At 40.8% G+C, this 16,281-nt stretch overlaps 1 protein-coding gene across 5 annotated transcripts in view; it reads left to right on the forward strand.

Annotated features, from left to right (window-relative positions):
* FMNL3 (formin like 3) overlaps positions 1-16,281 on the forward strand; it is a 285,433-nt gene that overhangs the window by 162,734 nt on the left and 106,418 nt on the right. For all 5 annotated transcript variants that reach the window (XR_004538810.1, XM_033938096.1, XM_033938095.1 and 2 more), the window contains exons 2-3: positions 5,747-5,830; positions 11,295-11,375. Coding sequence is in view for 4 of the 5 variants with exons in the window: in XM_033938096.1 (XP_033793987.1) it covers positions 5,747-5,830; positions 11,295-11,375 (165 nt within the window). In the remaining variant the exon portion in view is untranslated. The remainder of the gene's footprint in view (positions 1-5,746; positions 5,831-11,294; positions 11,376-16,281) is intronic.

A 16,281-nucleotide genomic window follows, 5' to 3' on the forward strand; every position in this document is an offset into this window, starting at 1 on the left:
TTTGTTTTTAAGAAGACAAAAATGGTGTTATGCTTTCTGTGTGTGTCTACTCTGGAACTGACAGGCGGCCTATGGCAAAATGATTTTTCTTCCAGCTCTCAAGATGAGGGATGGGGATCGGGGTTGAGTTTTTGGATGGTAGAGCAGAACAGAATTTGTCTGATGGGGAATTTGGAGGAATTTCAGCTACTCACAGTGCAGCTCTCCCACCCAGACTAGTCTTATCCCCCCCCACACCCTCCAGCTTGGCAGCTTTTCAGCTACTTGAAACAAAGAGAGAGTGCTTTGAAGAACCTCATCTGCTACAACTATTATGCAATGATGTCACATTTCTCTGTGTAATCTGAGAGATGGTATTCACTTTCAGCCTCTCTGGTGAACTAGTTTTAAAGGCTTTCATTTGAATGGAGTTCATAGTCATATGTTTTTGTTTTGGGTTTTTGCTTTGCTGGTTCTCAGCTGACGTTCATCAGATAAGCCTCTCCTCTTGCATACTCTTATGTGCATAATACTTGACATTTGAGCAGCAAATCTTGATTCTAAATTCATACTATTGTAAGATACACAAGGCTATTTTATTTTTTGGAAAATGTAAATCCATGGATGGATGCATGCATGTACACACTTTTTTTTTTTTTTTTTTTACTGTCCGAGGATAGAACCAAAATATTAAACACAGCTGGAGAGTATGAACACTGTGGATCAACCAACCTTGTAGCTTAGGGCTCCTTTTTACAAAGGTGCGCTAGTGTTTTTTAACGCATGCACCGGATTAGCGTGCACTAACCGAAAATCTACCGCCTGCTCAAAAGGAGGCGGCATCGGCTAGCGCACGCAGCAATTTAGCACACGCCACTCTGCGCATTAATGCTCTAGCGCGGCTTTGTAAAAGGAGCCCTTAGAGTGTGATTCTCTAAAGTGAGTGTTGCCATGTACATGATAATCACACCAAGGGGCTCTTCTCCAACATGTAATTTCTTTTCCCTTACTTTTCCACTCGATTTATAAACTTATGTAAACCTTTTCCTACCCTTTCTTATTTTTAAGTTCTTGTAAACCGTGCTGAGCTCTACTTCCGTGGAGATGATGTGGTATATAAACTTAAGGTTTAGTTTAGTTTAGTTTAGGGAGGGGAGTGTGGCCTAGTGGTTAGAGCTGCTGCCTCAGCACCCTGAGGTTGCAAGTTCAATCCCAGCCTTCTCTGGGCAAGTCAGTTAACTCACCATTGTGTCAGGTATAAGTGCTGCCCAAACCAGGGGAAAAATTTTCCAATTTAATTCAGCCTATTGAATCGATTTTTCAATTTGACTTAATTCAATTCGCTATTCCTGCCCAATCGGGCATATTTTTTTTTTTTTTTTTTTTCAAATGTCCTGACGGATTTATTTTGTAGTCTTTTCTTTTTTTTTTTTTTTATAATATATTTTTATTAAGATTTTTCAAAATTGAACAACTGAAAAGTAGCCAATTCACAACACAGCAAACCAAACAGCTAATCACCAAGTATCTGCACAGGAAAAAAAACCCCACAGTGTGAATTTATCACCATCTAATCCCCTCCAAACCCCCCTCCCCCCCTCCGCACAGTAGAACCACACAGGCAAAAGAAGGGACTCTCAGGTTCAAACAAACTCAAAAAGAAAAAGAACCCCCCCCAAAAAAAACCCCTCAGAGCACTCAAACTGACTGTTTCCAAGTTAGGTAAGCATCCCAAACCTTATGATAAAAAGGCATAGTGTGACGACAAGTAGCCGTCAACTTGGACATCAACTGCAAATAGTCCAAGCGGGTACAGATGCGTCTCATAGCTGGCAAATACTTCTTCCAACAAGCCGCCAGCTCAATACGGGCTGCTGAGAACAAAAAAATATGTGTTCCGATTTCGTAAAACCCAGAACAGGGGCATTCAACAAACAACAGACCATCAGAAATGGGCAATGTTTACGCAGTATAGTAACCAGAAGCTTACCAACCTCCCCCCAATATAACACCACAGCAGGACAACACCACCACACATGGACAAAATCACTCCTCTGCCCACAGCCACGCCAACAAAGCGCAGAACCAGACTTATAAATCTGAAACAATTTAATGGGAGTATAGTACCAACGATAATAGATTTTATAGCTATTTTCTATGAAAGCAGAGGACACGGAAGTAGTAAACAAACACTTATGTAGATATTGCCAGGATCACGAAGGCAGGGACTCCCCAAAATCGATCTCCCACGAACGCTTATAGGGATCGTCCAGGGGGAACCGCACCAACAGGGCCTGGTATAATCGAGAAATTCCTCTCCGCCCTGTGCCCATGCGAAGAGCCCTTTCCAACTTGGTCTCACTAAAACAGAGATCCCAAAAAGCATGTTTAAGAAAAAAGGAGCGCAGTTGTGTATAGAAAAAAGAATCAACAGCCAAAAGCCCAAACTCCTCTTCAAATGATCAAAAGAACACATATGAGTCTCTAACCACACTTGCCCCAGAGTACAAAGGCCTACAGGAGTCCAAAGCTTGCGAAAAGGTTCCGCACCACCTGGGGAAAACCCTGGAGTCAAGCATATAGGAGTCTGACGAAAAAAAATAGCCGCTCTGGGAACAATTGTCGCCGGACCTGATACCAAGTCCATAAAGTGCTGTGCAAATATGGATTAGGATCAGAAATACAGCCCCGTAAAATACCCATGGGGGCCCAAGGCAATTTCCATAAGGAAATAATAGGTAAACTATACTGAACAATTTGAATCCAAGGGCAGTCTAAATAAGAACACCAGGCGGCAGTTTCCTGTATTTTGTAGTCTTTTCACCCTTTCCACCCCCCTTTGCTCTCTCCAACCCCATGCCATGCTGTGGTGTAAACAAAATAAAAAGGACTTTTTCTCTGTTAGGTCCTAGCACATGCTCATTGTCAAACACCAGTACTGGCAGGATACAATTACACATTTCAAATCTGACAAAATAGAAAATGATTTTTTTTTTCTATCTTTCATTGCCATAACCAGCATTTGTTTCTTTCCCACTGTCTACCATCTCTCTCTCCCTGCCTTGTGCCTTGGGTCAAACTATTCCCCTCCATGCAGCATCTTTCCCTTCCTCCCCTCCATTATCATGTGCAAGTTTTTTCTCTTTCCATGTACCATCTCTGCCTGCCCTCCACCCCATGTCCAACATTTCTCCCTCTCTCTTCTCCATGTATGTCTCCTTCCTCTCCAACATATGTAGGATTTCTCCCTCTCACCCCTTTCTACCTCTTTGTTTCATCTATCCCTTCCTCTCCTCCACCCCAACTTTCTCTTTCTTCTCCCCCATATGTAGCATCTGTCCTCCCCTCCTTCCCATCCCACTGTGCAGCAGCTTTCCATCCCTCCCTCCCATACCCCTGTATAGTAGTTTTCCATCCTTCCCTCCCATTTCCCTGTTCAGCAATACCCCACCGACCCTCCTACCATGGACTTGACATACCAGCGGTGGTGGCTAGCCTTGAAAAGGCAGTGCTGTGAACAGGCTGATTGCGACCTGCCCTGCCAGGACTTCCCTCTGCCGTGTCATCAGTAAGGGGTGTGTGTGTGAGAAAACTAACACCTTGCTCTTCCCCTGGAAAGACAATCAAAAAATTGCTGTTCCCATTACTATCCAAGGGGTTACTCTTAAACAAATAAACAAGATTCGGATTTTAGGTGTTATTCTTGATGAAAATCTAACCTACAACAACCACGTTAGTTATGTGGTTAAGGCTTCCTTTTATAGACTTCGTCAAATAAGGTCTATTTCGAAATTCTTATGTCCCAAATCATTGAATATATTAATTCATTTAATGATTATCTCGAAAATTGATTACTGCAATTCTTTATTCAAGAGAATGGCACAAAAAGAAATCAGAAGATTGCAGATAATCCAGAATGCCTCTATTAAATTAATTATGGGGGCTAAGAAGTTCGACCACGTTACTCCATTACTTCAAAAGGCTCATTGGCTCCCATATCATACCGAATTTTATATAAATTATCTTTGCTCACATTTAAATCACTATTATATAAAACCCCTGCTTTTATTTACAAAGTTTTAATTCCATATAATTCTCCTAAATTTTTAAGATCTAATGGCCAATTTTTGTTGGTCATTCCTTCTCTTAAAATTATTAACACTCGAAGGCAATTCATTTTTACTATAACAGCGCCACAGACTTGGAATTCACTCCCACTTTATTTAAGAGAGGAGAAGAATTTGGAAAAATTCAAAAGCCAACTTAAGAGCTTTCTTTTTAAAGATGCGTTCAATATCTAATTGAAACGTTAATTGCTCTTTTATCATTTGCTCTTTTATCATTTTTGGATCTTCAATTATTTATTTGTCCTCCCATTCTTTTTGTGTTTTACCTTAACTGTTGATTCTTTCCTATCAAACATTGTATTTCCTCCCCTTTTGTCCTATTGTTTGCTTGTTTTTGTATTATTTACCTTGTTTTAATTAGTTTATTTTTGATGATTTTATACCCTTGTTAACGTTACCCGTTATTTTATGTACATTTTAGAAACTTATTTTATTATGTGTACATCGCTTAGTAATTGTAATAGGCGATTAATCAAATAACAAATAAACTTGAAACTTGAATGGCTTAGGGTAAGTGGGGTGTGTGATAGAGAGAAGGGCAAAGTGGCTGAGAGCAGGTGGTGTGTGTGAGAGTGAGAGAGAAGGGCTGAGTGGCTGAGAGAGCAGGTGTGTGTGTGTGAGGAAGAGAAGGGCAGGTAGGATATGTGGGAGAGAACTTGCTCATAGTGAACAATCAGATTTCTTGTTTAATTTTCCAGATAAAAGATGAAACTGCATTGGCCACTAATAGTAAGTTTTGTTGAGGTCTTCCTTTTCTTATATATAGGCCCCATCTAAGTGTCATTGTTCATGTTCACTCAGTTTGTAAGAATGACATGCCACCTTTCAAAGGGACAGTTTATATGAGACTGAAATATAACAGATCATGCAATGTATGTCTTGGTCTTATGCCAGATGCAATGACCTGTATTTGTTATGTATGGTTGTTGTTTTTTTTGTTTAAATATTTTTATTGAATAATCCTCCAAAGAAAAGAACAAGATAATTATACACAAAACAATGAGCATACATAATAAAATAGCAAACAATAAAAACAAAGACAAAACAATAAATGAATCAATATAAAACATACTATCATCCGTCAACTGTTAAATACCTATGTAATGTAAATTTGCATGAGTCAAGTCTCTTTCATTTGAAAGGAAACTCTGCAATGAGAGGGCAAAGGATGAAGTTAAGAGGCGATAGGCTCCGGAGTAATCTAAGGAAATTCTTTTTTACAGAAAGGGTGGTAGATGCTTGGAACAGTCTCCTGGAAGAGGTGATGGAGTCAGAAACTGTGTCTGAATTCAAGAGGGCCTGGGATAGGCACGTGGGATCTCTCAGTGAGAAAAAGAGATAATGATTACTGCGGATGGGCAGACTAGATGGGCCATTTGGCCTTTATGTGCCTTCATGTTTCTATGTTCATACTTTCTATCAGCATCAGGAGATCCAAAGGCATGCTGAAATAAAAATACTTTCACACAATTTTTAAAACCATAAGGCTTTTAGAACTTATTAGATGTTCCTGGTATATTTCAGAGATTGCCTAAAGGGGGAGTATTGATGTGTCATAAGGTGATCTTGCGCTTGCTTATATTTGACTGTGTAATGTGTATAGAAGGGACTGATGCAGTATTTTATGTATTTCTCTGTAGAGCTCCATGAACCTCCCCCCTGACAAAGCCAGGCTGCTTCGCCAGTATGATAATGAGAAGAAATGGGACTTGATCTGTGATCAGGTGTGTATTATAGCAACACATATCCCTGCAAGTGAGCTGTCTGTGATTGCACCTCTGATGAATCCTGGCTCCAAACCAGGCAGAGTTTTCCTCAGCACCTCCAATCACCTGTATTGAGAACTACAGAAAATCAAGACTCCAGTGCTTGAGGAATCCTGCAGGTGCTGCTACAGGGCAGACTGTCTGAAAGTGGAAATTCCCAGGGGCAGGCAGAATACTGCTAAGGTTTCTTGTATGCATGTTTTATTAATGACTACCATAATGTCAAAATAACCTGAGCTGTTAAACCTTTAAAGAGAGATTTTTAGGACCATCATATGAGAAGTTTAGTTCAATAAAGTTATGCTATCATTAAAAAAAAAACTCCTTCAAAGTTATAATCATCTATCTGGTATTTCCTCTCAAAGACCTTTCAAAATGTATATACCGTACTAATTTTTCATTAAATCAAAGCTTATTACTGCACTGGAATATCGAGTGAATTATCTATAGTTACAGTAATGGTTTTTCCATTGCAAATGCAAGCAATGTTTCACTTCCGGCTCACCACACAATTGTTTCCCACGTACTCACCTTTATAGGACCCCCAGGGACCCCTGAAGAAGACTTTTTGTCGAAACGTGGACCGTGTTGGGTCCTGTATCCCTAGCGGACTAGGTCCTTAAAGGCTCTTATGTGGGTGATTTATTTTTATGTGGATGAAATTATTTTATGTGGATGATTTCAGTGTACCTTTGGAACTTTGACACTTTCAAATAAAGTCCATTTAGGAACATCGTCACTCCACAGAGTTTTTTTTTGGTTTTCTTTTAACAACACGTCAGAAGGCAAAATCTCAGTATCAGCTAAAATTAATACATATGTACTCTTTGAAATGACTTTGAGGAAAATACTACATTGATAATTATAGCTTTGAAGTTGTTTTTTATTTTTTTTTTTTTAATTGAGCTTTTTATATGATAGTCCTAAAAATAACTCTTTAAAGGTTTAACAACTCAAGTTATTTTTAAATTTTTGTTGTAGTTGGTGCCGGACTTTTGAATTTAAGAATAAAGTTAGGCATAGTTTATAAAATACATGTAGTGGCTAGACTAAAATTTAAGCATGACCATATAAGCCAACTAAAACCTGCTGTAAATGCGCGTGCTTAAATTCTGCATAGATCAGGCATATTCTATAACAGTGCATGTAATTTTAAGGAATGCCTATGACCAGGGCTGAATTAAAGGGCAGGTCCAATAGGCATGTGCCTCGGGCCCAAAAACATCAGGGAGGCCCCAGGGCCAGCATTAGAGGGAACAAACAGGACAGCTGCTCTGGCAGGGCTCCACAGTTGCAGGGGGCCCCCGACTGCCTGGTGAGGTCAGCTTCCCTCCCTTCCACTCCCTTGCTGCCCTCTTGCCCACCACCCGTAAGTGAACTGAACCCAGGCTGCTGGGCTCTAATACTGTGCACCAGCTTCCTTTATCCTCCCTCCCCTTCATGATGTAGCTTCCTGTTTTGGAGGAGAAGGGAAGCTGGCGCACGCAGTGTTAGAGCCCCGTGGCCTGGGTTCAGTTCACTTATGGGCGGCGGGCGAGAGGACAGCGAGGGAGTGGAAGTGAGGGAAGCTGGCCTCACCTCAGCAGGCAGTCAGGGCCTAGGAGGAAGAAAATAATTTGTGAGAGGAAGAGAGATGGACCCAAAGGGGGCTCCTTACCATGAGTGACTCCTTGAGCTCCAGGGCTGGCAGGCATATATGCTGGGACCAGCCTATTCGCTCCTGTAGCGACAGCTTCTGGCAGTGCAACAGTCACAATTGGCTGCTCTTGCTGGCATTGGGCCTTCATCTCTGCTGAGTCCCACCTACTTCCTCTTTCTGGCAGTGAGGAAGGCCCAAAGCCAGCAACAGCAGCTTTGCTGCACTGTTTTTTTGTTGGGGGGGGGGGAGAAATGCTGCTGCACCCAATTGGGGAGAGAGAGGGAAGGATGGAGAAGGAAGACCAGGGAAGGGAGAGGAGAAGAAAGAGATGCCAAGACCATGGGAGGGAGGGGAAGGAAAGGAGATACCAGACCATGGAGGGGGAGGGAAGGGAAGGAGACAGATACCAGACTAGGGGCAAGGAAGGAGGGAGGGGGAAAAAGGAAGGAGAAGAGATGCCATATAATGGAAGGGGAGGGAGGGAGAGATAGAACAGAAGGAGAGCATAAAGATGCCAGAGCATGGAGTGAGGGAAGGGAAACTCAGGAGACAGATGCCAGACCAGAGGGAGAGGAAGGAGATGCCAGAGCATGGAGGGGGAGGGAGAGATAGAAGAGAAGGAAAGGAGAGGAGATGCCAAGCTATGGGGTTGAGTGGGAAGGAAGGAAAGGAGAAGAGAGAGATCCCAGAGCATAGGGGAAGGGGTGGAGACAGAAAAATGGAGAGGGGGTGAAGCTGAAATGAGTCATGTACAAAGGAGAGAAGTGGCACAGGACAGACAGTTTATTGAAGGGACATAGGAAGAGGGAAGATGCCATATGGAAGAGAGAGAGAGGATGGACACTAGATGGAAAGGACAGAGAGGGCAGACAGTGGATGGAATGGACAGAGAGAGAGGGTGGACAGTAGATGGAAGGGGTAGAGAGAGGGGGACAGACGCAGGATGGAAGATTCAATATTCAAAGGGGGGACAGCCCACTAAGATTCTAATGTTTTCCTTTGAGGATCAACAAATGCAGTTTGAATTATAATGTTCCTTGTTGTGGGGAGCAGTTAGAAAAGGAAATGATTGGGGGGAGGTATTTGGTGTTGTATTCAGAAATGAGTCAATGTACTGTTTAACTATTTATTGCTGTTTTTCAATAAAAAAAAGTTTTAACATAAAAAGCATCATCCTCCCCACTCCTCCTATTTCCTCTGCCTCTTTGAATATTGAATGATGGTGCAAAATTCATCTCACAATTGTTATCCGATTTGCGCATCTCATGACCTATCATAGTACTGAACACCACTGCCTTGTACTCTCCTGATACCCCCACCCGTTTCTTTAACTTTTATATTAATCACCCCTGCTAATCCTTTTTTTATTTACAATTTTCCCAGCTGAGATAGAGCATTGTATCTCATGTTCTTGTGGGGAAAAAAGACAAGGCATCATTTTATAAGTCTATCCTATCCAACTATGGGTCAGACTCTCTCACTTCTTCAAGTCCTTATACAACCAAAAAGCTATCCAAATAAATGCTAGCAATTTGTTTAAAAGCATTTGTGTGGTCAGTAGCTACTGCTGAATGCATAAATACTTTTAAGTGCCAGTCAGTGATTGTTTTTAATTCTTGGGTACTTTTTATACTGCCTTTAACTGCGGTTTACAATCTAAAATCCACATAAAAGGAAAGTAACTGCAAAATCTGCAATACGTAAGCATAGTCAATCAACCAATAATAGAGAGCACACACAATACTTATATTCAGGTAATGTTATCCAATACCAACCCCAGCAGTTCAATCATGTTCTTTAAACACCCTTTGAAAGAGCCATGAATTTGGACTTGGAGGATGAGATGTACAACGTCAGCATCTATGAGACAAGCATGGTTTTTTCTGTTACATAGATCTTTTTGGACCCCTGTTAGGTTGCACAAGCTAGACAGTTCTAAATCTAATAGATGCTGGCATTGTCATCTGGACATAGGGACACTGGATCATCTGTTGTTCTATTGTCCTTTGATACTTAACTTTTGGAGGTCAATATGGGGTACATTAACAACATATTGGAATCATCAATTCCACTGATGTATGAGGCGGTCATATGTGGATCGTTATTACATGTTAAACCCCCTATGGATCGTTTTAAATGCCGCCTTTTTCTTGTCATGACCGGGATAGCCATACAGGTGGTAACTGAAAATTGGAAGAACTATGACCGCCTAAATTTTCCTTTCTGGTGGGCAAATTTGTGCTCCAGCTATAGATATGAAAAAATGAATGCTGATAGTTTGGGGGCATAGTAATTTATTTAAGCTGGTTTGGGGGCCGTTTACATCATATATTACCTCACTATAGTAGTCTTTGATTATGAGTCAATTGTGGTTTATTTTCGTACACATCCAGGAAAGGGTGGGGGTGAGGGGGGGGCTATTTCTGTCCTAATTTGACTTTTGAGTATGTCCACCTGGGGTGGGATATTTTTAATTTGAATAGGGTAAAGTTATTGGGTTAGTCTTATGTTTCTGTGCTTTATTGAATAATCATTGGGTGGGAGGGAGAAAATGGTTGGTTATGCATATTTGTAAGTTGAATGTGCTTTTCTTAACTTATTATATGATATATATATATTTGTGTATTGCACTTTTGAAGTTTAGAAAATCAATAAAGAATTTAAAAAAAAGAAAGAAAGAAAGAGCCAGGTTTTCAACTTTGCCTTGAAGAATTTTAACAAGAGTTCTCCCCTAATAGGCCAAGGCATAGAATTCCAGGTTGTAGGTGCCATAAAGGTAAAAGCACTATGGCATATATATTCTAGTTGAGTAGCTCAGGGGGGGGGGGTTTAAAACCAGCTGATGATCATTAAGATATCTAAGAATTTGCCCTGGAGAGTATGAAATAGTAAGTGCTGACAAATTGCACGGCAAACCACAACGGAAAGCCTTGAATGTTAGAATGAGAAGTTTGAAGATACCTCGAGATCTCTCAAGCAACCAATGATGTTTAAAAAACTGACTAATATGATCAGATTTCCTTGCTCTAATGAGGATGGGTAGATTGGAGATGGTATCAGTAGGACTGTTGTATTATTTTTTTTTCTTGTATTCTGCTTTAAAACCCAGTACAAATAAAGTTAAAACAAAACGTTATACCTTTCTGCTCGTTTCCACTATTGAAAGAATGGTTTTGGAAGCCTCTGTTAAAGAAACAGATGGGGTGGTGTTCAGTACTGTGATAGGTCACGAGATACATAAATCGAGGTAACGATTGAGATGAATTTTGCACCATCATTCGATATTCAAAGGGGCAGAGGTGGATCAAGGAATTGGGACAGTGTTTTGGGATGGAGGGAGGCTGCAACTGTCTTTGAGGCTAGGGCCTCAGGTCAATACAAATAAGATTCTTGGCAGATGGTCCTATTTGTCACTATTGTTTTGGAACCTTTTTTTGAAGACACACCTAACTAGTTGGGTTTTCAGGATGTCTGTAATGAATATGCATGGGACAGATTTACCTACATAGCAGAGCTAATGCATGCAAATATTTCTAATGCATATTTCATTATGAATATTCTGAAACTCAACAAGTTAGGCAGGCCCTTAGAACAGAAGTGAAACCCACTGATCTAGATTCTCATTCTAAAACTATTACCTGCCTTTTCTTGGATTATGTTTATGCTGTATCCATCCTGGGTGGGAAGGAGGAACAAGCTTTGGACACATACAGAATAGATATGGCTATACTTTTCAAAATATATTCCATGATTTAAAAAATTGTGGCTTTTTTTTTCTTACAGGAAAGGTTTCAGGTGAAAAATCCTCCACACACATATATTCAAAAACTACAAAGCTTTTTGGATCCTGGAGTTACTAGGAAGGTAAAGTTATTCTGATTTTAATGAACTATTATGGAACCTGCCTTATCAGCTTATCTTTCCTTTTCATTGATTAATCAGTTTGAGCACACGTAGTCTCTAAAAGGACAACTTTTTAATAATTTAAAGGAGGTCTTTATTGTCAGATCATCAGCAATTTGCAACAGTGTAAAAAGAACAGAAGCCCAGCCAACAAGCCAACTCAAAACCTTCAATTTTGTAATCACCTTGGTCAGCATATTAAACCCAATATCAAACACCCATTGAAAATCATCTTAAAAGGATAAATTTAAATCGGCTTTTATCTGGGTGACTCTGGAATAGATGAATACATCTTGTAATGCATGCAAAACACCACCATCCTTTGTGTCATGGGTGAACACCATCCATTGTCCTCTCTGAACTAGGAAACATCTGGGGAGTCACAAGATTTATAAAGCACTACCTGTGAGGTTGTCATTCTGCAACTTCTGTTCTGCTATTGCTGTCGTGTGGGTAGGAGGAGATGTCAGTGTTCATGGTGAAGATGGCTGAGAATAAGTTGCATGGCATCTAGGAGATTTGGACTGTGGATTTTTGTCCTGCTTTCCCAAATATTGGAGGCATCTTACAACATTAGTTAGTAACTCTCCAAGGACAAGCAGGATATGATGTCCTCGCTGATGGGTAATGTCAGGCAGCAGTGTGGTGAAGATAGCTGAGATCTAGATTGGACTCTGGAACAACATAGCACTCTTCTCATATCTCCTCTCCTCTGAGATGAAACCATCTTCTCTATCACCCAACATTTCAGATTCTCAAACCTATGTACATACTGGACACAATGAGTAACTATAGGAGCTGTCAACTTCCGGGTGTTTAAACAGCTTTTGTGCTCCGTCAATCTCACAGTTAAAGTGCGTGATGTTTGACTTACGTAAAGCAGGTCACATGGACATTGAATTGCATACACTATGTTAGCTGATTGACAAGTAGAAGTATGACGTAAATTGTAATTCTTGCCATTGCTCGGATTAATAAAGCTAGAAGCAGTAACCATTATGTTACAATTGGAACAATGACCACATGGGCTATGTCCCAATACAGTGTCCATATTTTCTTGATCGAATCTTTCTTTAGAAGTATGACATAACCAGTCACTTAAATTCCTATTCCTTGACTGAGAAAAAATAAATTTCTTATTTTCAAAACATGGAAGAGTCCATGTGACCTGCTGGGTGATAGAGAAGATGGTTTCATCTCAGAGGAGAGGAGATATGAGAAGAGTGCTATGGCAGAAAGAGCAACAATGGATAAATCGTTTACAAACTATAGAGCCTCTTGGTTTAAATACTGTTTATGAATGGCAACCTTTCTTTTGAACTTTGTAACATTTCATTAAACATAGGACCTTTAATTTAATTTGGTTCTATACAAGCTGGTGTTTAGCCTATCACGCATCACGTTTTGTGATGACGTCACGTCGCCCAGTTCGTTCGTCTTTTTGTTCGAGCCGGGCGCGTCTCGCAGTCCCAGAACCATTTTGAGAGGAGCCAGCTTTACTACTATCGTGTTGGAAGAAGCGGGGTGATATTTGGACATTGGATTTATCCCCTGAAGTAGCCTTCCAGGCGAAACAGAAAGACTTTTCTGTCGGGACAAGGAATTGAGAGCTTTTTGAGTCACTTCACACCTTCAGATGAGTGGATGTTTTCTCTCTTATTATTGTTCTAGAACCTACGCCTTCACAACCGTTTATATCAGTAAAGTTGAGCTGTAGCCCTCGCTAATATTTTAGTCAGTTTGGGATCTTGTTCATCTTTTTGATATGTTCCAGTATATTGGACTTTGCTTACATTGCTCACACTGAAAAAATCTTTGAAAAACATTAAACTTTGTATGAATGGAAACTATTTATTTAAATGTACACGGAGTTTTTTCATAAATCAGTGATGATGTGAGTTGGTTCGGGTACTTGTGTAGTCCCGGCCCCTCACAATTGAGGTTTATTTTTCTCCGTTGTTCTATAATTTTCCATATCGATAGTGTGATGTCAATAATTTTTGTAAATGTGGTATGAATGATTCCCTGCTACTAAATACCATTCAAAATACATTTCACATACATTTTGTCAATATAAACAGCAACATAATACCAGCAAGAACTCCCATCCACCGCTAAATTTAAAGAGGAAAATAAAAAAACAATAAGAGAGAATTCTATCAGCCTAGCTGCATTAACATTCAAACTAGTATATTATCCCCACAAACATTCACCCATATCCAACACCTGTCATCACCAAGTAAACCCTGGATAAGGCATTCGATAACTACCAGAAAGTAGAACACAAGCAGCGAAGGAAGACTGGTGAATGGTGTTCAATATCTTTTATTAATAAATCACAACTTGACACGATTGTGTTTTGGCCCAACCAGGTTAGTCAGGAGTCTATAGGTGAAGTGGTGTGGTATTTAATATCTTCTGAAAAGAAATGCATAAATGTCACTCTGTTTGAAAATCAGCATTGGCTCCCTATACGTAAAAGCGCAATGTCCCTAATTTCTCCCATGCAGGAGGACAATGCGCTTTTACGTATGGGGAGCCAATCGTAATGCTGATTTTCAAACAGAGTGATATTTATGCATTTCTTTTCAGAAGGTATTAAATACCACATTATTTCACCTATAGACATCTGAGGCAGGCCCGGTTGAGGCGAAACACGATCGTGTCGAGTTGTGATTTATTAATGAAAGATATCGAACACCAGAGTCTTCCTTCGCTGTTTGCTTTCTACTTTCCGGATTTTGGGAAGTATCCATCTCCTGTTTCCTTGGGACTATTCGATAACTACCAAACATACCCATTCATACCCACTGTGGTAAAAGCAGTAATCAAGTACCTAACGCATAGAGTGTGAGTCAGAATCTCCCAGAGGCAAGGCTTGTATCTCCCTCTAGAGGGACACATAATGAATGAACAGTCTTCACTTGAAAGTGTGGCACTTTCAATACTGCATTGAGGTGTGTAAAATCCAGAATGGGTCTCCAATCATCTGAGCCTCTCTTGGGCAAGATGGAGTATCTGCCTGAGCCCGAATGTCTATGGCCTGAATGTCTAACAGCCTCTGAACTATAGCTGTGACCTTGCTCACTTTCTCTGGACACCCTGCAAGAAAATGCACAAACCAGTCCATTAGGGACTGGGTGAATTCTAACTTGTAACCACTCTGCATGATCTCCAACACCCAATGGTCTGACAAGATCTGCACCTAGACTTCTACATACTCCGAGAGCTGTCCCCCTAACTTCAGGAGAACTGCTCAGGTTCTGGAGTCATTGTGTTTTCTTGGAGGTTAGAGTGGGACAAGAACTGGAGGCTTGGCCCTGCCTGGGACCTGAGAATCTTTGCCTAGCTCCCTGGAAGGATCTGAGGCAAAGGCTTGTTGTTGGCTAGCTCAAGCCTCCACAACCTGGTATGATAGGCACATGTGATAAAGGAAGCTGCTGCAGCTACCTTGATTCCCAAGACTAGCTCTTCTAATTGTCTTTTAAGAATCACATCCACTCTGCGATTCTACATATCCTTTAATACCTCGCCTACCTCACTTGACAGGGATGTGCACTACCAAGGAATCTACCTTGGGCTGAGTGAATAGCTGTTGACACTCCTGTGCCATCAGATACAGCCAAGCGATAAGTCTTGGCTACTATAAGGGACCTTTCAGGAGCATTCCAATGCTCCATGACTAATCCATCGATGTCAGAATGCCAGGGAAACAAGGAAGACTGGGGTCTCTCTCTGCTCATTATAGAGACCTGCTGGAAGCCCAAATTTAACTCCTAGATGGTCTTCACACTCAGAATTCCTGAAGTCCTCAAGAAAAATCCCTTCATGTCAATCTCGGAGTTCCGAACCATTTGAAATCCCTTCTTATCTTTCAAGATCACCTCCTGAACCAAGTAATTCTAATCAGAATGGACAATCAAGTAGCCATGCACTACATAAACAAGCAGGGAGGTATAGGTTTCCATCCTATCTTCCAGGAGGTGATGCAGATCTGTTCTTGGGTGATCCTGCCCAATATTTTCCTGAAAGCAGTTTAACAACCAGGGAAACAGAATGCTCTAGCAGATAAATTAAACAGATTCCTTCAACCTCGTGAGTAATCACTCGGTTCAACTATATTGCATCACATCTTCTCGAATTGGGGAACTCCTCAAATAGATCTGTTTGCATCTCCCAACAATTACAAACTTCTGCACTTCTGTTACCATCTCTACTCTCCTCTTCATCTAAAGTCAGATGCATTTTTAGACAGACGTATGATTCCCTCCAATTAATCTGATAAGGAAAACTCTGTTCAAGCTGCGGCAGGAACCAGCCACCATGATTCTCAAAGCTCCATGGTGGCCGAACACCCCTGGTTCCCTCTTCTTCAACTCTGTGTCAGGGAACCAAGTCTGCTACAAATCTTTCCAACTCTCTTGACTCAGAATGAAGAATTCCTTCTTCATCCCAGTCATCCTGGCTCCCAATATATAGATGACGTTCATCTCTCTTATCAAGTGTCAGCCATCATAGATGCCTCTGGGAAAACTCCACACAGCAATACTACGGTTTACCCTCTGGTGTCACCTACAATAATTATCTCCAGACACATGCCCCCCCATCATTAGTGCTGGATTACCTTCTTCATCTATCTGACACTGGTCTAAAAACCACTTTGGTGCATGTTCATCTTAATGCTACAACAACAAACCACTAGCTAAACACCTGTTTCTAGGTTCATGAAAGGCCTCATGAATTCAAAGCCTCTACTTAAACCTCTTCCAGTTGCTTGTGACATAAATATTGTTCTCACCACTTTGATAAAATCTCCATCTGAGCTTCTAGTGATTACGCTACTTAAATACCTCACCTGGAAAGTAGT

The sequence above is a fragment of the Geotrypetes seraphini genome, chromosome 3 (genome assembly GCF_902459505.1).
Source record: "Geotrypetes seraphini chromosome 3, aGeoSer1.1, whole genome shotgun sequence".
Taxonomy (NCBI): Eukaryota; Metazoa; Chordata; class Amphibia; order Gymnophiona; family Dermophiidae; genus Geotrypetes; species Geotrypetes seraphini.